General features: G+C 50.2%; 5 protein-coding genes across 6 annotated transcripts; 2 read left to right on the top strand and 3 right to left on the bottom strand.

Moving 5' to 3' along the window:
- Nucleotides 1-779: 779 nt before the first annotated feature.
- On the bottom strand, nt 780-3,245 carry PV10_01519 (uncharacterized protein). Its single transcript, XM_016365738.1, has one exon. The coding sequence runs from the start codon at nt 2,827-2,829 to the stop codon at nt 2,221-2,223; it is 609 nt and encodes a 202-aa protein (XP_016229387.1). The 5' UTR covers nt 2,830-3,245; the 3' UTR covers nt 780-2,220.
- A 160-nt stretch (nt 3,246-3,405) lies between these two features.
- PV10_01518 lies at nt 3,406-7,558 on the bottom strand. 2 transcript variants are annotated; one of them, XM_016365737.1, is made up of 3 exons: nt 5,072-7,558; nt 4,794-5,023; nt 3,406-4,712 (listed from the first exon to the last, which is right to left on the bottom strand). In XM_016365737.1, the coding sequence occupies exons 1-3, from the start codon at nt 7,266-7,268 to the stop codon at nt 3,921-3,923; spliced, it is 3,219 nt and encodes a 1,072-aa protein (XP_016229386.1). In that variant the 5' UTR covers nt 7,269-7,558; the 3' UTR covers nt 3,406-3,920. The 2 variants fall into 2 exon arrangements, with proteins under 2 accessions (XP_016229386.1, XP_016229385.1); XM_016365736.1 differs by having other exon boundaries at nt 3,406-5,023.
- Nucleotides 7,559-8,628: 1,070 nt separating this feature from the next.
- On the bottom strand, nt 8,629-9,994 carry PV10_01517 (uncharacterized protein). The gene has a single exon (XM_016365735.1). It carries the CDS (start codon nt 9,515-9,517, stop codon nt 8,738-8,740), a length of 780 nt encoding a protein of 259 aa, XP_016229384.1. The 5' UTR covers nt 9,518-9,994; the 3' UTR covers nt 8,629-8,737.
- A 1,963-nt stretch (nt 9,995-11,957) lies between these two features.
- On the top strand, nt 11,958-13,595 carry PV10_01516 (uncharacterized protein). The gene has a single exon (XM_016365734.1). The coding sequence runs from the start codon at nt 12,095-12,097 to the stop codon at nt 13,382-13,384; it is 1,290 nt and encodes a 429-aa protein (XP_016229383.1). The 5' UTR covers nt 11,958-12,094; the 3' UTR covers nt 13,385-13,595.
- A 721-nt stretch (nt 13,596-14,316) lies between these two features.
- PV10_01515 (uncharacterized protein) lies at nt 14,317-18,698 on the top strand (the record flags this gene model as incomplete). Its single annotated transcript, XM_016365733.1, has 7 exons — nt 14,317-14,504; nt 14,593-14,795; nt 14,875-15,395; nt 15,446-15,720; nt 15,770-15,847; nt 15,895-15,942; nt 17,435-18,698. The coding sequence occupies 7 exons, from the start codon at nt 14,317-14,319 to the stop codon at nt 18,696-18,698; spliced, it is 2,577 nt and encodes an 858-aa protein (XP_016229382.1).
- Nucleotides 18,699-18,930: the final 232 nt, after the last annotated feature.

The following is an 18,930-nucleotide window of genomic DNA, read 5'->3' as shown; positions in this document are numbered from 1 at the left end:
CGTTGACCTTCCGAGGGGCCGGAAGGTGTGGCCGTAAAGCGAGGGCTGATTGCAGGGTCAAACGGACAAGGGTGTGCGTCTGACTGTTGTTGAGTCGCATCTATGAGTCGCATGGCTGTTCGAAAGTGTCATGATGATGATTCTGGTTTGGCTCGCCGCCCGTCGGCCGTCGATCATCAGTCTGTGACATGCTGTTGATTGACAGCGGCCAGAACCAGATGATGATCATTGACGGCGGAGGGTAATAATGGGTATGACAGCTGCCACATGCCGGGATAGGTCAGAAGACACAAACCAGAGAGTGTGACATTTTTCGAGAAACATGAACGACATCAGGCTGATAGTAGAGTTGAAGAAAGAGGGAGAGGCCGACCACGCCTAACAGGAATGCCAAGATTCGAGCCTACGATGCCAAAGCAGGCCGCTTTTAATATGGGGCCCAGTCTAAACTGAAGATCTGCCATAATTACGAGACTGAAGGGCATGACCAAGTCGTTGCATCCCCAACAACCTTCCAATGTTGGTGAATATCAAAAGCACAATGGACAAGCGGTCAATGCATGTGTCCATTGCACTGATACAATACATAAATCAAGACTTTATTCTGCAAGCATTGCGGTGTAGACATACGCTTCGAATTAGAGAAGCAGCTCGAAGCCTGACCCAATAATGACAGGTCGACTTCTTACTATGAAGTACACATATACTAACTTAGGGGTTGGGTGAGCCAGTGGTGAACACAGGGCGGCGTCACCCTAATCCCAGACCAGGGCGAGTTGCCTGCAGGTTTGTTGCTGTAACCTCCCATGGCTGGAAAGAGCGACTAGGTTCGAAGGTGCAATGGAAGGTGCTTATACTGTACATGATTACAGAGGCAATTGCGACCGGAAAAGGTCCCAAAAAGGACTTCAGATGATTTAGTTCTTTGATACCTACCTGGGAGGCTGATTTGCGTCCTCCCCTGAAGGGCGGGCCGTCCCCATCGTGAGACACAATGCTATTGGACATGATGGTTGCCATCTCGTGTTACCACCCCAGGATAGTAAGGTGGGATGCAGAACCCCGTTGGAGAAGCGTGGTCTGGCGCACTCGTGAGTTGCAACTTGTACGGAGTAGTCGTAACTTACTCCGTACAGGACGAACTCATGGCTCGTCCGGCACGAAACGAGATTCGCTTAGATCAGGGACGATGTCTCGATAGACGCATTCCAGACTCGAGAGTCATCCTGTCAGACGGACGAGTGGAGCTCGCTAGCCCCGGTACCTGTATCTAGTTCTTCCGGAGTAATGGGGTCTAACCCGCAAAGATAATCTCTGCTTTGCGGAGTGCAGCTATCCAAGAGCCAAGCGTACCAGCGTGCCAGCATACAGAGTACATCGCAATGACAGCCCCCGACAGCAAGGCCCACAAATCTACCTGAAGCTTGCGGTAGGGAAGCCTGTGTGCGGTAGACTAGGCCGTTAGTCGGTTACGTTAAGCGATAGTACAGTGGGCATACTCCGTACTTCGCCCACAGTCCTCTAGGCCTGTATCTTTGGGGTAACGAGGAGAATTTGCTCGCGCCAATTCTCGTCGTGAGACATCATCTCCCACGTGTTCACATGAGAAGGTAAAAGATCTCATCGAGTTTGACCCATAATGTCCTCAAGACTACCTTCGCCAATGTTGTAGCCAAGTAGATGCCAGACATTGTCCCATAATGCGAGAGAATAGAGATCCACTGCCATGTGTGGATTGCAATGTGGATCTCCATACATTTCGAGGCTTCTTTTCTATTCCCTGCAAAGTCAAATGAGACCACCAAGACAGGTGTCAAGCCTTTGATCATGGCCCCTTGCTGCAAACATGTCTCTCAGGGGTTGATAAACGGGGCAGCCGGTGCTGCAAACCGGTGGGACTCGCAAGTACCGCTCTGGACGTAGGGGATAACCATTCGCGAACATGGAACAAAAGTTTTTAGCCGAGGAACAAACGACCGTGAAATCGGGTCGCAGACCCGCCCGCCGTTGGTCTTAGAGGGGTCAGTGTCGTTGTGGAAGCCGAGGTCGAACAGACGAAAGGTGACCAAGCCCTACGACAAATTCGTGTGGGCCTTGCTCGTGTTTGACGTATGAGACTGACAAATGTCCAGGGCATGGCGGCACATCCTGGAAATTGAAATCAGCGCCTTCAATCTTGGCTGGCAGATAGGCTATCCAGCCTACCACGCTCCATGCCATTTAGCTGGTCTTGTTGGTGGAGTATTTTGGCATCTTTTCGTAAGCATTGGGACTGGGCTTCCTCTTGCCAGTACTCTTTCCCTTTCCCTTGCCACCGGAGTCTCCAGCATGATCGCAGTCATCTCCATGTCCATGACCGTGATTGTGGCCAGCTTTTCTTCCTCTTCTATTGCCGCTCATTCTGGCGCCGCCGTCGTCAGGGCTGTCGCTTCCACCAGCGTCACTGTCATCGCTTGAGTCGCTGGAACTGTCGTCCTCACTTGAGCTCTCTCCAAACTCCCTCGTCTTGTGGTATATGCAGCACACCTTGCTGGATTTGCGTCCGAGACCCTCATTGTCGATAACGTCTTCGGCCCATGTGATTTGACGTCGCGGGCTTCGAGTAGATGCGTCGTGTGCACCGCGGAGACGGAGGACGAGGCGGTCGGGTGAGGGTGAATGGGATGAGGAAACGTCAGAGGATGTAATTGTCTGGGTGGCGGACCCAGCTGCGAGTCGTTGTCCACGCATAGGGCTTCTTGTGCTTCCAGTCGTCCCTGAACCGTTCTGAGGACTGAAAGGGGTGCGCGACTGAGATGATGGGGTAGGAGAGGATCTTGATGAGGCCATGGCTGTAATGTGTGTTGATTTAGGTGGGGGTTTAGGCTAGTCTTCTTTCTCCTTCGTGTGACTATGACTTGGCCTGCGTCTTTGTGGTGGCGAGGAGGTTCGACAATTTCAAAGCCTTAAATAGAAAGGCGAGGAACACTGGAAGGGTACTAGAACTTGACCGAATCCCAGCTTTGAGGTTACTGGGGTTGATAACAGTTGTCAGATCACACCCATGCAGGTGCAGGGTAGTGGCACGTGTGTGGCGTGTAGTCGGCTGAGGTGGTGGGATCTGATCGTCGTCGGTAAAGGTCGGGTGGACGTTTGGAAAGAACTTGGAATGACGGTGAGAGTGAGATTGTCGACCAAGGGCCACGAGACGAAAAGACGAAAAGGTGTAGGGCTGTCCAAGAGAGGTCAAGTGACGTTGATGATGGGTGGTAATGGAGATGGTTGGAGATGGTGGACGTGGTGGACGTGGTGGAGGGGACCATGTTTGCTGCAGCCAGCCGCATTAAGAAGGTCAGGCGCAACCATGCCCTTTAACGACTCGACGGGCGCTGCTGGACGATCCGCCTCCACCTCCATCCTTACCTGTCATGATTGATTTATGGCCAGACATGATGAATGCTGATACAATTCTCTCCTGTCTTGAACCTTTGCTGTATTCTAAACCTTTCTCACGTCTTACTGCATATGCATGCTTGAGAGGTCTGGTCAGGAGATGACCTGCGTCGTCATCTCCTGTTCTGACCAGCACCCCAGCAAGTTTCTACCTAGACATCCACCACTTGCCCCAATGCTCAGTCCTGGCCCAATTGCACTTTTATGGTATCTTGACAAGGCCGAAGAAATAGGAAACACGTCATACAATGTAATCTCTCGTCTGCTCGCATCCGAGCCCATGGGCGGCGTCCCCTCTCCCGTGCTCCGTCCTGCCCCGGCTGGGCCCGTCCCGGTCACATCACATCTGTTTACACCTTGTAAAACAGCCATCCGTCTTCATACTCGTCTTGTGGACTGGGCTGCTCCATAGCATAGTGTGCGACAGACGGTTCCTCCGGCTGTTCTCCCGAAGGCTTCACGAACTCGGTTCGTAGTTCTTCTTCTAGTCACAGCTCATCATCTTGATCTAATTCAGATGGCTTGATGAGGCCTCCGACCTTCATCGCCCTCTCGCGCTCAGCGTCTGCCATGTTCTTCTTCTCCTGTTCTCTCTCTTCTGCGTAGAGTTCGGCGTTGTCATCCGCAAACTCTTTTAGTGAGATCAAAAAGTCTCGGAGGTGTGTCTTGAACTTGGTAGCATCCTCATTCAGCGCAAACAAGCCATTAACAAAATGCTGAATTTGGACCTCCTTGAGATTGGAAAAGGCATTCTGTAGGAGTCGTGCAGTGAAGTCGCTGACGTACTGCTTATTCGAAGTTCCAGGTGCTGCTTGATCTGGCTGATACAGCGGCTGAGAGATCTTGTTCTGCTCCACTAATTGAAACATGCGTGCCAACAGCATACACTGCGACTTGAACCCTGCCTTGTGGTCAGAGTCTGTAAGAACGAAAAACACGTCCTGGAGGATGGAGATGTAGAATTGTTGGAAGAAGATTCCTGCTGTCTGAGGCTCGGTCTCCGCCATGTTGTTGATGAGCTCAAGACACATGGAGAGACCGGTGTTTTCGACTTCGCGGTTGTCGTGTTTGCTGGCCCACATGCAAGAGTCAATGACAAACTTGAACTGTCGTCCATCTAGTTTCAGGAGAGCGGGGAAGCAGAAGAGGTTGATCGCTTGCAGCAACTTGAAAAATTCGACTCGGAACTCTGGGTATTCGTGGAAATCCTTGTTGATCATTTCAAGGGTACATTCAAAGATGCTGTCCATAATTGGCGAGACCTTGTCATCCATGAGATTCTGCAATCTGTTAGCAAATGTTTCCTTCCTTGCATCACTGCCTCTGACCATGTGCCGAGATCGCTTGGGGCTCCAACGTACATGTAGCTTGTGGATAATTGTAGTGGTGACACTCAACACCTCGGCATCTCTCGCATCTGGCACATTGCGTTGGTAATCCAGGAGAATGGCGTCCAATAAGGGTGGCACCATGCTGTCATTGACCATTTGCAGATCATCGGCCTTTTGAACATAGATGTCGACCAACTTCAAAATCTCCTTCTTGATGGTACGCAGGCCTCGAACTTTAGGCGTCTTTGTGGCGACATTACCTGGGATATTGTTAGCATGAGAAAATATGGTAGCGAGTGGGTCCTTACCGCCTGATGCCACCGAGTCAGAAATCAATTGACTCGAAGCCCGGTACATGTTAAGCATGTCGTGGTAGATCCGGCCGATCTGAGAATAGAAGTAACTTCCAATAGACGAGCAGGCTGCGACGTTGGTCTTCATGATGTTTCCCACAACCTTGATCGTATCGGCGTCTTGTAAAATCGAAGGATCGGCATTTGCTTGCTGGATCACTGAATCCCAAGCCTGGTTGGGAAGACTCATCAGATTGTCAATCAGACGATCTTGCACGCTCTTTTGGCCCTGGGCACTAATCATGTAGCCACAAGCTTCGTAGAAAGTATGGATCTGCTGGGGGGTCAAGTCGCAGGTGATCTTGCGCATGTTGCGAACAATTTCGTCAATGAATGGCTCTGTCTCACCAGGTTGAAGAGCGACAAAGTGACGCTTGCACTTGTTTGCGATCTTGATGAATGTGTCGCACGCCATATCTTGCACGCCCTCGTGGGTCTCGTGCATGAACTCGAACAGCTTATTGACGACTGTCTTCAGAAACTTCCAATGAGCCTTGAGAAATCGAGGATATTGTCCCACGATATACATGATGTTACTGGCCACGACTGCCTTGTTGTCCTTGCCGCGCTTCATTTCGGTCAGACCGAGGAGATCCTTGATTACCGTGACCAAGAAGCGCTTCTCGGTTTCTTCGTTCATGGCACCAGATATCGAGCCGATCGCCCAGCATAGGGTGTTGCAATTGTTCCAGGACCATTCTGAGCCATCCACCTGTCTCTGCAGCTTGTCTGACATGATATTCTCGGTATCGACGACGTCCAAGTGGGTGAGATAGACCAGGCATTCACGAGTGGTTTTGTACAGCTGAATGGTATCACTCTCCTTGACGAATTCACGTACAATCTCTCCTTCGTCATTCTCGACGATGAGCACTTCTTCAGGACGCACCATCTTCTCGACCATCACGGAGCGAAGGCTGGACAAGACTTGAGCATATTTGTGCTTACGGAGGGGATAATTCGCCAATGTGCTGGGGTGTGGAGCACCGCCGTTGGACAGTGTGCTTCCACCCATGGCCACAAGTGGGTTGATCTCATTGATGGGAAGTTGCTGCATCTCCTCGTACAGCTCCTGGACCAACTTTGTCCAATATTCGAGGCAGATCTTGAAGATCTCTCGGTCGTCAATCAGACTGATCTTGATCAAGTAGAAGTGGCCATGCAGGAGGTAGTCGGTATTTGGCAGTCGTTCAATGGTCTGGAGATGGACAGAGAAGTAGTTGCAAAGGAAGATGGCGAGGTTGAGAATGTACTCCTGCTCTCTCGGCCCAGCCCTGGCATACGCATCGCGGAAATCGGTTTCGAGAGGGAGTGTACGCGCAACGACGGTCAATGTTTCGGTAAACATCTGGACGAGCTTGTCGTCGTACTGGTATTGTTGGCCAAGTTGCAGGCCTCCAATCTCGGTCAAGCACTTGAGGGTGATGTTTCGGAACTGATCGACTTCGAGGAAGCGCGAGACGAGGGTATCGATGAGTTTGGTCTCGAAGATGAAGCCCAAGGGGATCCAATTGAGGAAACGGAGGAGGGTTTCCAGAGTGGCCTTGACGAGAGAAATGGAATTGGCGGTGGTGAGGACTTCATTGCAGAGTTGGAAGATGGAGGAGAACTCGGCGCACATGGTGGTCTTGAGGTTCTTAGCCTTTGTCGAAGTCATTTGGTCCTGGGAGAAATCAAAGACCTCTTCGGACAATAAACGCAGGATGCTCATGTTGTTTTCACAGACGGACAAGCCGGTGTGGCAGGCGGAGATGATCTCATTGATGAAGGTGGGCCAGTTGTGTGGCCATTCTTGCTTGAGGATGGTGACAAGAGTTAGATCGAGTTTGTTGATGAAGAGCTTGTTGGCCTTGAGAGACTCTTCGGTTTCTGAGGAGGACAGGATCTGGTTGACCACGAAGTTTCGGATACCCAAGCATTGTTCGCGTGGGAGAACCTTCCAACGAGTGTTGACGACATCGTCAAGCACCTGCAGACCGAGATATTTTGTGGGAAGATATGTAGCCTCTTGCAAAATCTTATCGACCATCAACCAGGCATCTGGATTGGATTTGAACTCGTTGAGCTTTTGCTGAGCCTGTTTCTGTAGGTCGCCTTTGCCTTCTTGAAAGGCCTTGACGGTGGCGTCAAGCTCAGCGACCGAGACGGACATGGCTAGAGGATCGGGGAGAGGAAGCGCTCGGCGAGCGTGTCAGAGCACGGGTTGTGTGCCAGTAATGGTGGAAAATGGCTGAATGGCTTGAGGTTGCTGTAGGTAGAGCAGAAGTGCGAAGGTCTGATGATGCGGCGAGGCGGCGAGGCGATTTCAGTGGTGCGGAGTGGCCTGATAAAGGAAGAAGAGGTGGTCAAGGACAGGGTTTGGCAGATGAAAGACGATGAGGAACGAAGCAGGTGGTGGCAGCGCGTAGACAGATGAATGATGTATTGTGCAGGTTGTGAGACTGCGACGGTATTATTAGTAAATCAATCTGTGATGTTGAGTGCAGTTTGTAGTCCGCATTCACCGCGTAAGGCAGCGTCACGAGGGGCTGGCAGTCTGGCCGGTTTGGCAGTGTGTTTAGTCTGGTTAGGTTCGGTGGTACTCCGTACTTGTTACTGGTGAGTGTAAGGTAGGCAGCATGCCAGGGTAATTGGCCAGTCACACTCTTCACTTGGTGGGGTTTAGTGGTTCAGAACTTGGAGGCAAACTGCGTGGCCAATAGCGTGGCAAATCCAGGCCGAGGAGGCTATCGTCGGGTACCCGAGCTACGGTGCTAAGGACCTTTAATTATGAGACTTATTAGGTAGATAGGTAGGTGCCTATAGGTATCGAACAGCCAACCGCCAATTACGCATATCCAGGGTGCACGGGCTACGGTCAGGCACCTATACACAGGCAGTAAGTACTCCGTAGTGCTTTGTGCTTAGCACCTGGCATTATGCCTGCCTCAATGCCATTTACCCCTCTTTCGTGTATACTCCGTACACGCAAATGATACAGCACAATGGTCCCAGTACAGCCACAGAACACATCATTTCTAAATCACCCATTCACCGTCCACGTCCACGTCCACGTTCACTGTCCCTTGGCCCTCGACAGCAAATGTTGAATAGTGACCACTGACTGGTACAAACTGACCACATTATGTAAGAGGCATACATTTGCAAATGGTACCTCGGTTCTGGAGCTCCAAGTCACACACTTACGATTATCGGTGATCTGTGTTGCAATTACGACGTCCAGCCATGTCTGATATAGCTATGTAGACCTTACCTACTCATGAGATAGCCTGGCTATTCAAGACCGTCATCCCTGTCTACCAGCATTGAGAGGAGTGACCAATAAATGATGCGTTGCCTGCTGAGCCGCACAATGACGCAGCTGTCTTGTTCTTTCCTCTTTTGAAGCATGACTCGCGAGGCTGCATGACATGGCTGGCACGAATGGTCGAGTATGTCGATGGCCATCGAATGCACTGCTACATGAACCATGCCCTGATCAGTCAACTCTAAGTGATATTGCACAGAAGAAATGAGTAGCAAGAATATGATTTGTTTGGTATCATAATCAAAGCCCAAGGCTACCGTGAATAAAACAGTCTAAAGAACATGGAAATTTTCCCTTTGGGTTTCGTCACCAGATTATTTGGTTCCAACACCGGTGGTGTGTTCAGAAGCTTTCAGGTCACGCTCTTCACTGTCTTTGCGATACTTTTGATAGGCCGCTGCCATCTCCTCCTTGGATTGCATTCCGTTCTTCTCCGTTATCAGGTCCTTCAGCCATTTGTTCTCCATCTCTAATTGGTTGACCCGCGCCTCGAGTTTGGCGCTCTTCTCTTGAGCTTCTCGGACGGTCGATTCCAATGCTTGCTCTCTCTGCTTCTTCTTGATTCGAAATCGGGCGCTGGCTGCAGTGTTTCGACGCCGCTTATCCTCTTCTGCAGCTATTCGTGACCGCTCTTCAGTGTTCAGATTGAGGTTGTCAGTTGACTCGGCTTTGGGACGAGCTGGATGCCCGCCGCCTGTGGTGGAGGTTGGTGAGGAACGGTTCTCCATGTTCCCATAGCCGGGAGTCGGGGCGGGCTGGATGGGAGTATTGTAGGAACCGAAGAACTGGGTTGACTCGGCTGCTGTTGTTGGGATTGTTTGCGGGTGGAAGCCTTGAATGGGCTCGGATCCACTAAGGAGATCTTCGTACTTGACGCTGGTGTTGTTCTTGGACTCGTTCAGATCGAAGTTGAACTGGGCATCATCGGCCAAAGGGGGAATATCAAAGTGGGTGAAGTCAGTGTTGGTGAACATGGCAAGATCGTCGATTTCCTCGGTTTGGAATTGATCTGGGTCGTAAGGAGAGGGCAACGAATTGAGGTTGTTCAGGTACTCGGAGAAGTTGGGCCCGGTTCGGCCTCGATAACTTGACATTGTATGCTGAACGAGAGAGTTTGTGGCCTATATTCCTCACTCACGATGAGGAAGACGTGGGAAGACTGGAAATCGGTGTGGTGTCGGTGAGGATGTGGTGAGAGGATCAGTTTGAATTGCTACTCAATGCACTCTCGCAATCCGTGCGAGTTTGTCAGGTGGGGGGTAAAAGAGCGATCAGGTGTGCGACATGAGTGACTCCAGACCCGACATTCAGACTGAAAGAGTGAGTATGTCTGTTGGCGCTGGTGGAGGAATAGTTGGGCGACAGTCGCAGTCGCAGGCGCAGTTTGTAGATGGAGTGATTTTAGCAGAGGAAGAGGAAAGAGGAGGGGAAGAGGGAAAATAGTAGTGGTGAGGAAGGCGAGTGGACAGACCTCAGCTGCACCCTGTCGGGTAGGCTTGGGGTGGGTTGGCCTGGTGGTGCAATTAGCGAAGACGAAGCGTGGGAGAGAGACGGGCACGGCGGGGCTGCACCGGAACCTACAGCCTGTACAATGCAATGTGCTCGTACAATTATTATGAGGTGTGAGGGTAATATCCCGTGCCCTTGCGCCCTTGTGCCTCCCAACCCTCGGTGTTCGGTGTGGCGGCGGCGCCAAGAACTCGGGAATAATAGTCGTTTGTGGGAGGAACTGCTGCGGGTTTTTGCCGCACGAGTCATCACTTTGCCCTTTAGGCCTAGAAAGTGTGGCCCGTGGGCGGTGGGTTGTACATCAACTGCCCCCCACTACCAACCACAAACAGGCCAAATTCCCGGACATGAGTGCCCCTCAGATTGAGTTGTTTGGCTGTCTCTCGCCCGGAGCAACTCAACAAAGCCGCGGTGCTTTCTCCGAACGCTTACCGATCCCACACACTTTACACAATTCATTCAAAGACTAATCATTTTCCATCAAAGGGATACAATTACCCCCTGGATAATAATATTTCTCTTCTACATAAAAGCATCACAGGTTACATTACGCGAGTTCTTTACGCGTTAGCTGGTCAATGACTCAACCTTCTGTACCTCGATATCCCCTAAGTCATGCGACTCATCATCATCATCATCCATAATAGTTCATCACATTCAAATGTCTGTCTCCGGGCGAGCGCACAGAGTCGACAATTTGACCAAATGACGCGAACAAAAGGTTTGATGATCGAATTAGGAGAAACATCCCACCAGTGATAGGCATTTATGGCAATTTTGGTGTCGTTTCGTGACGATTCGACTGGTTACCCACTGTCGAGGGTTCCCATAGACTGTCTACTGGCTGTTACTGGCTACAAGTTGTCCAAGGACCCAAGGGGCCTCCCGATTGTGGGTCCAGACGGTTCTGTGGCCGTAGTTTTATAGGGCGCTTTCGAAGGGCATCCCGCCGTGGATTTCTAAGCACATCGAGAACCTAATCACATAGTACAACGTCTCTGACACTCAAAGTCTGGAGCATCGCTTGAGCGTTGGACAACAACGCCGAGGGGCTGTTTTGGGTGCACCGGCTTTTAAGTACAACTTCACTTAGCTTTTAGTCATGTCTCTCCATGCTCAAGTCTGGAGGGTTAGGGTCTGCTCAACTGAGCAGCGTCCTTCTTTGTCCAGGCGTGGCATGTCCGCAGGGACACGAGGAAGTGGTGCCCTTTTTGACAGAACTCGTCAGGAAAGGAAACGTCTTCAAAGAGGTCATGCAACTAGCGTGGGCATGCGTGCATGATGGGCATCGTGATAAACTCATGACCTCGCTTGTTCATATTCAGAGTGGCTGTCTCGCCATCGCACAATACCTTGATACTATGCGCAGGGCCGGAGCCCCAATGCCCCAGGCTTGACTGGTTCGTCCTGCGAGGCTGTCGAATCCACTGCCCAAAGTGTCACTTGGTATTTATATTTCGTCTTCCTTCAACTCGACCTGACAACGTTTAGGACGTGTCTTTCTCAATTCAGCAACCTGCTTAATCCCAGGACAACTTTCGCCTACTCCACCATTCCAAGATGGTAGTGCCGAAATCCAGGCCCATTCTCGTAAAGAACCCCCATCGTGGTCTCTAGACGGATCGCGTCATGAATCCATGATCTGATTGGTTTACCGGCATCACGTTGATCCTCCCTCTGTCTCCACAAGTTGCTTTGCAGCACACCTTCCCAGAGACATCCCTTTTCCGGATGGTTGAGCGTCTGGAGATCTCGAGAAGCATGTGCTGTTCACGTAGTTGACGGGCAGGTTGTTGCAATCGCCCACCCCACACTGTCAAAGAACCACGGCGAAGCACAAAGTGTCGTGTACGGTCTACTAACCTTCTAGTATAGAGTGATACCGACACGTTCTCCTTGTGCACCACGTCGAGGGACCATCAATATTTCACCTCTCAATTTGATACATAAACACACACAAGCTCCAGGCAATGGTTGTAGAGAGCAGTCCAGCTTGATATGGCTTAGGAGATCGAATTCACATTTCGAAGCAGGTATTTGCCAAGCCTCGCTTAACCTTCCTAATTCAGTATGGCATCTTGTTTGTTTACAATGACGCTTCGAGCAGACCAGCAGGCTCGACTTCAACTTCTAATACACAGTGTTCTTTCATTTTGGCAGTCATGGCCTCAAAGGCCCTTTACAAACTGTCGCGAGATGCGATCGTGGATCTTGCTATTCAATGGACCACCTCAACCAACCCGTACCTTGCCGGGAACCGAGGGTTCGACGAAGCCGAAGAAGAAGACTACCTGCATGCGCCGGCCGAAGACATTGGAGCGTTGAACGACTTTTGGAAAAATTTGAAAACAGATCCAGACGAGCTCAGCAAGAGAGATGTTATTGATCGAATTGTTGATGGGGACTGGAGACGAGGCTTGACTTTACAACAATATGCCATGATTGATATGGCGCACCTCGAGGCAAACGATACCGCATTGAGGTGGAGTGCACTCAAATTAGTGCCACTTGAGTCAGAAGACAAACAAATCGCACAAGACGAAGGGGACCGGGGCAGAAAGAGACGGAAGCTGAGCCATGATACTTCTGAGGCTGATTACCCACACATTTCCGCTCCTACCTTCCTCGCCTCACTACGCAGCGAGATCTCTCCACTCGTCAAGGCACACTATCATCTACACCGACTACCAGCACCAGATGACATGTCTATCATCCGATTGTTTATTAGCACAGGAACAGCTTTCACTCCGCGGGGGGCGCGAGTACCCCGAAGAGCAAGGCATGCTACAGACAGCGGAAGAGTTATGTATATCGCACTTCCAGGAGGGTGTCCCTACATCTACGTGTCGGTTTCTGGATCCAAAAGCTCTCCTAGACAGTCAAAAGGTATGCATGACAGTTCAGGTAGCCTGTCAGCCAAGTTAGACCTTGTGGCAACCAAAAGAATTATCCTCGAAGCGATCCCCAAAGCATTGTCACGTGCGCAGCAAAGATGGGCTTTGGAACCAACTAAATTGACAACCAAATCTCTTCGCACGATCAGAAACTTGAAAGGGAATGGAAGACCAGGCACGGGCGGAGGGGCATACAGTGTTTATCATCTGGATGCACAAGTCCAAGCAGAAAAAACCACCAGCCAAGTCCTACCACCGAAATCTCGAATTGAAGCAAAGTCTGAGGACGTGGAAATCCGATTCGGACCCGAAAACAACTCTCAGCATTGTGCATTGGATCATTTTCATGTCACAATTCAAGATGCCCAAAAGAAATCAGTGGAGCAAGATTCAAGGCCAGCGCAAGACGAATCAGCACAAGTTAATCTGAATTTCTCTGGCAGCGATGTCTTTCATGGATTGCGCCAGATGGCGATGATGGGCTCTAGCTATATGAACCTTTCAAAGGTTCCATGTTGGATGACGGGCGAGATGGGCGTGAGCAGTTTCAAGGTCTAGACATTTGGAGCGGGCTTGTGTTCGTGGAATGAGTGCTATGACGAGACGAATGTGATGACCTTGATACCCGATCTTGAATCTCCTGGGCAATGGTTGGAGTCTACCTGTGGAGGCTGATGAGAGGAAGGTACCAACCTAGATAGATATCTACTTAGGTACCGTACTTGCATGTACATACGGATGCACTTGCAGTCGATCAGCATTGCTAATCATCATAATTCCATGGAAAGAGCGATCTACATCCTTGACAAGTACCGAGGGAAGGAGTGCTATCGACCCCGAATGGAAGGTGCTCTCATTGTCACTCCTCATTCGACTTCAAGAAACAACGTGACCACCAGGCACCCTCGGACTTGGTAGATGAGATGGACATGATAAACAACCGAGTGTGGTCAGGGACCTCTGGGACACCAGGGACATCAGGGACATCTCACATCGGTGCATGAAATACCGTTGATGTGCTGACTCGTGGCAACAAGCCACTCCTGATCTCGACGTCATGTTCCACCACTCCATCTCAGCCAAGGCTTCGCCTCCCCTCTTACCGCGCTCAAGAGTCTCAAGAACCTCATCCCTCACGGTTTCTTGCTCCAATTAAGCACCTGCTAGACCCCGCCAAGTTTGCTTCTCCGCACCTCCTCATAACATACCCTGGCCTATCCTATTCCTAGTCACTTACTCTATGCAGAATTGTATGAGTTGAGGTGCCGAATACCCACAAACCTGACAATGATCGACATGCTTTCGTCGTCATGTCGTGGGTTTCGTCATATCAAGATAAAACCCCGAAACGAAATTGTCCCATCTTGAAATGGAGTAAAACGCCCCTCTTGATACTGTGCTTCGCAGTTTCCTAAGCAATCCTACCTCTTGTTATAGGCTTTGCGAGGTACCTAAAAGTAAAGAACGATACTGTGCGAATAGACGTCCTGATGGCAGCTCGTGACGACTCATCCACAACCTCCACGCGAGTCGAGCAACCCTCGCCTGAAAAACAAGGAGAAACCTTTCAGGAGAACGCTCAGAATGCAGAAACCGTCGAGGATATAGATCCCGCTCTTAGCAAACGCTTGGATCGTAAATTTGACAGACACATAATCTTCTGGCTCTTTGGCATCTGGTGAGTGCCCTCCCCCCCCCCTCCACTGTTCTTCTCTATCGCATCTATCCTATACTAGTCGAGTAAAGCTAATTCGCGGCTTGACAAGGCTATTTGCCTTCATTGACCGGTCCAACATTGGCAATGCCAGAATTGATGGCCTTGTAGAAGATCTCAACCTGTATGGGACAAGATTCAATATTGCTTTAGTCGTCTTCTACGTCCCCTACATCCTCGTTGACGTCCCTTCGAATTGGGTCGTCAAATATTTCAAAGCTGGCAATTACCTTCCAGCTTTGATCATTCTTTGGGGTTTGTCCTCGCCTTTCTATCCACCAGTTCTCTTGTCATACGCATGTTTCAGCTCCTCGTCTAACCTTCATACTCCTAGGTCTCGTCTCAACGTTCCTTGGGTTCACAAAATCTTATGGCGGGCTCATCGCCGCCCGATTCTTCTTAGGCTTGTTTGAAGGTGGCTTGCTAGGCGGCATGATTGTCTATCTCGCCATGTTCTACGAAAGACACCAAATGCTGTTTCGAATTGGCCTCTTCTATTGCGCAGCGCCGCTCAGTGGCGCCTTTGGTGGCCTACTCGCGTCCGGTCTGGCCCAGATCAAGCATGGTGGCTACAACCGATGGCCATGGATCTTCTTCATTGAAGGTGCAATCACAGTGTGTTTTGGACTGCTTGCTCTGTGCTTCATGCCCCATACACCGGCCCAGTGTAAATTTCTCACCGACGACGAGCGCCTTCTTGCCGTAAAGCGAATGAGACTTGATGCGAGCGGTGCAGCCACGGAACAAGATGTTGATCATGAGAAATTCGACTGGCATTGGGTTCGCATGGCATTTCTTAGCCCAAATACATGGTTTTGCTCGCTGGCCTGGTTTTTCCTTCTGATACCCTTATATGTAACCCTACATCATTCCCCCATTACGATTCGTGACTGACCAGTCCTTAGAGCTTTTCGCTATTTTTGCCCACCATCATCAGTGCTCTGGGATATTCAAGTACAAAAGCTCAACTGTTCACGGTACCGCCTAACATGGCCGCTTTTTTCCTGGTCCTTATAACTGCTGGTCTCTCCGACAAGCTCAAAGTCCGAGGCCCCTTCATGATTCTGGGCTGCGTGTTGGCAATCGTGGGATACGTCATGCTTCTCGCCGCTGAGCGCCCATCTGTGCGTTATGGTGGGACGTTTTTCGTCGCCTGCGGCGTGTTCCCGTGTTCACCAATGTGTGTCTCCTTCCTGTCCCCCACAAACATCCACTTACTACATTGTCAGGGTCATGGGTTGGCTTTCTAACAATACAGCCCCTCATTTCGTGAGAGCCACGGCTACAGGCTTCGAGATTGCATTTGCGTGAGTCCGATAAACCTATATTTTCGCTCTAGGCTGAACCACAACAGCAATTGTGCAGCTTTCATAGCTACCTTCACCTACTTGTCAAAAGATGCGTGAGTACAACATAGTCTTTCTTAATTCTTTTCTGACTCGGTTACCTCAGCCCAGATTATGTTTTAGGACATAGCATCAACATCGGCGCCCTTGTCTTATGTATTCTGACTGTTGCGAGTGGTATAACTTATTGCCACTGGGAAAATGTCAAGAGAGCGAAGGGTGACCGGGATTATCGTCTGACAGAAGGCAAGGAGAGCATGCTAGGCCATCGCCATCCTCGCTTCCGTTACACACTTTAAGGTCCACCTATTGTCACCGAGCCCTGTGTAACCAATTGGTTTGCACCTAAACAACGCCCTTCGAAAAGATTGTTTGAAATTGTATTCTTAACATCGGCAGAAATGCACCTCGACCATGGTGTCCTCCTTACAAGGACCTGCCAGAAGTCATCTCAGGTATTGGCAGATCATCACGTCTTTCAGGCTCCACCACAAGCATCCCTGCGCAGAACATTCAGATGTTGTACCACCGACCAGGTTCCAAACTATTGATCAAAACATTCTGCAAAGTTTGGTTGTGTGTGAGTGACCGCGAGCATAGACCTGATGGATGTCACCCTCTGCGAGCAATGATTTCTTCGGGTTGCTTTGGAGTAGATCCCTGCACCACTCACGTTTTACCTTTGACTTGTAATGTTTAATAGGACGGCATTGGGGAGATCATCTAGAGCGTGGGGCCTTCTTCACAGTTCACCGACCTAGATAACGACGCCAAAGGACGGATAGAAGCATCCCTGCGGTGGCCTGGTTGTCGTTCACTCAATATGTTCATAACTTGACTGGCTTGGTTGTGTTGTACTCTACCACATACCGGGCGTGCAGGAACGTCGGATTGAGACACCCTGTTTGTATTGTACTCCCCCTGGAGACAACACATTCGAGTCTACTATATACCGACTTTTGGTCGTGGCCACGAGGATGCAACGTGATCTGTAGGTACCAGAAATGGTGTGTTGAATGTCATTCTTAGCTTCCAGGTTGTCCGACGATGGCTCACTGCCCTGGTCGCCAAAGCAAGGCACACTTAGGACTACGAAGATGCTGTGTAGTGATGCTGTACATCTGGACTACATCTGACCACCAAGCTCAGAAGTTGCCCCGGAGCGACACAGCGTCAGGAACAATGATGTGTTCGCCTCGAGACTCTGTTCGTGGAAGGTGAACAAGTCTCCAGCAATACAATGCATGAACATGTTTTTGGCGCTTTGTATATATAACCTCGAACCTCGCCAGCATGCCATGAAAATCGCTTATTGACCAAAGCCTAGAGGTCGGTCGATCTCCCAAAAGGACCAAAAGAGCGCATATACAGACGTCCTTGGCCAGCATGCATGCCTCACTTGGCCAGTCATGGCTCTTTGCCATATGCTCAACAAGGCAAGTATAGTTTCCCAATATTTACAAGTTTTGTCAGAGGGTGTCAATTTTATAATTGAAATCTAGAGCTCGACATGACGTGTTTGCAGCAACTTGGCTAACAGCAATCTAGCATACTCGCATCTGCCAATCCACTTCAGATTCGAGGCGACTCGGTGACAACTACGAGAGGCTACGATGGTGGTGGAGGATATGGTGGTGATGGATACGGGGGTGGAGGGTACGGGGGTGAGCAGAGCAGTTGTCAAGGCAGTATCATCACAGTGACCGAGAGAATCACCACCGATCCTACATTTGGACCTACTGCCTCGACCGTCACTGTGCCAGGTCCAACTGTCACGAGCATAGGCTCGTTCGGAACAGTGACATTACCCACAACAGTGGTTTCCACGATCACAGTTCCTGGATGGACTTCTACAAGCATATTGACATCCACTGTGGTTCTCACACGCACCGTTGCTGGAGCCACTACGATGGTCACGAGTGCAGATAAAAGTGCGAGTCAAGTAGATGCGACATCGACGGTGGTCGGCACTGGCTCGACTTGTGTTTCGGTGATCACATCAACAGTCCAAGGAAGAACGAACACAGTCACTGTTCCTGGACCACCAGGACCGACGTCAGTTTCGACAATTACGATCGAGAAAACATCTACGTTGGTTTCTACAACACTTGTTTGGACTACGGCCACGGTAACCGGTACATCTGTCTTGGTCAAGACTGAGTCTAGCTGCACGGCTACAAGCACTGCCACTGTTACGACCACATCAACGACGCTGGCGATACTCAGGAGTACAGTCACAGTGACATCAGTTCGGACAACAGGTGTACCATCCACTACATTGACTGTCGTCTCAACAGCTGTGAGGACAATAAATATCCCTGAGACTACACAGACTGTGTCTCGTACGCTGACCCCAACGGTAAAGGCGACAACGACACTCGTCAGCAGCATACTAGGGAGCACCGGAACAAGGACGGTAACTTCAACATCAGTGTGGACAAGCACGTTACCAAGGGTCACTGAAACAGTGTATCAAACCAATGTGTCGACAGTAACCAAGACAGTGCCAGCCACTACTGAGATGAGTGTCTCCACCGTGATTCAAACATCGACTGTGTCGAGCACTATCATTACCAGCACATTTATCGTGACGCAAACATCCCAACAGCCTGCTGTATCGACTCAAACGATCACCCAGACACTAGCCACCGGTTGTACGTCCTGGACTTCAAGTTTGGCGACTTCATCGACCGGATCGACATTTTCAACAGCGATTACAACCTCAACAATCACCGTGACAACAACAGTGACGGTCCCTGATACCTCGCCACCTGGATGGCGGGATTGGCGAGGCAAGCCAACTCCAGTCTAGGGAGACAGGCGATTTTCTAGTCATAGTTGTTATGTTCTGGTGGTGCTTGATGAGCGAACTGGCTAAAATTCATCGAGCTTGGGATATTGATAGTGATGAAGATGAAAAGGAATTTACAGAAATATTAATACAAAGACCATCACGTGAAACTAAAAACATGATATTTCATCATTCAACAGTCGGTGTGCTGGGATTGCGCTGATTCTTGGATTCGTTGGCTTATCTCGTATAG

This window comes from Exophiala mesophila (genome assembly GCF_000836275.1).
Source record: "Exophiala mesophila strain CBS 40295 unplaced genomic scaffold supercont1.1, whole genome shotgun sequence".
Taxonomy (NCBI): Eukaryota; Fungi; Ascomycota; class Eurotiomycetes; order Chaetothyriales; family Herpotrichiellaceae; genus Exophiala; species Exophiala mesophila.
The sequence above is the reverse complement of the archived record's forward strand: the minus strand, read 5'-3'. Positions and strand labels throughout refer to the sequence as shown.

Bases quoted from the DNA above. Each gene is read 5' to 3' on its own strand.
- PV10_01517 (XM_016365735.1), bottom strand. From the start codon at position 9,517: ATGTCAAGTTATCGAGGCCGAACCGGGCCCAACTTCTCCGAGTACCTG.
- PV10_01518 (XM_016365736.1), bottom strand. From the start codon at position 7,268: ATGTCCGTCTCGGTCGCTGAGCTTGACGCCACCGTCAAGGCCTTTCAA. The intron at 5,024-5,071 runs GTAAGGACCCAC...ACAATATCCCAG, and splicing joins TGACTCGGTGGCATCAGGCG to GTAATGTCGCCACAAAGACG.
- PV10_01516 (XM_016365734.1), top strand. From the start codon at position 12,095: ATGGCCTCAAAGGCCCTTTACAAACTGTCGCGAGATGCGATCGTGGAT.
- PV10_01519 (XM_016365738.1), bottom strand. From the start codon at position 2,829: ATGGCCTCATCAAGATCCTCTCCTACCCCATCATCTCAGTCGCGCACC.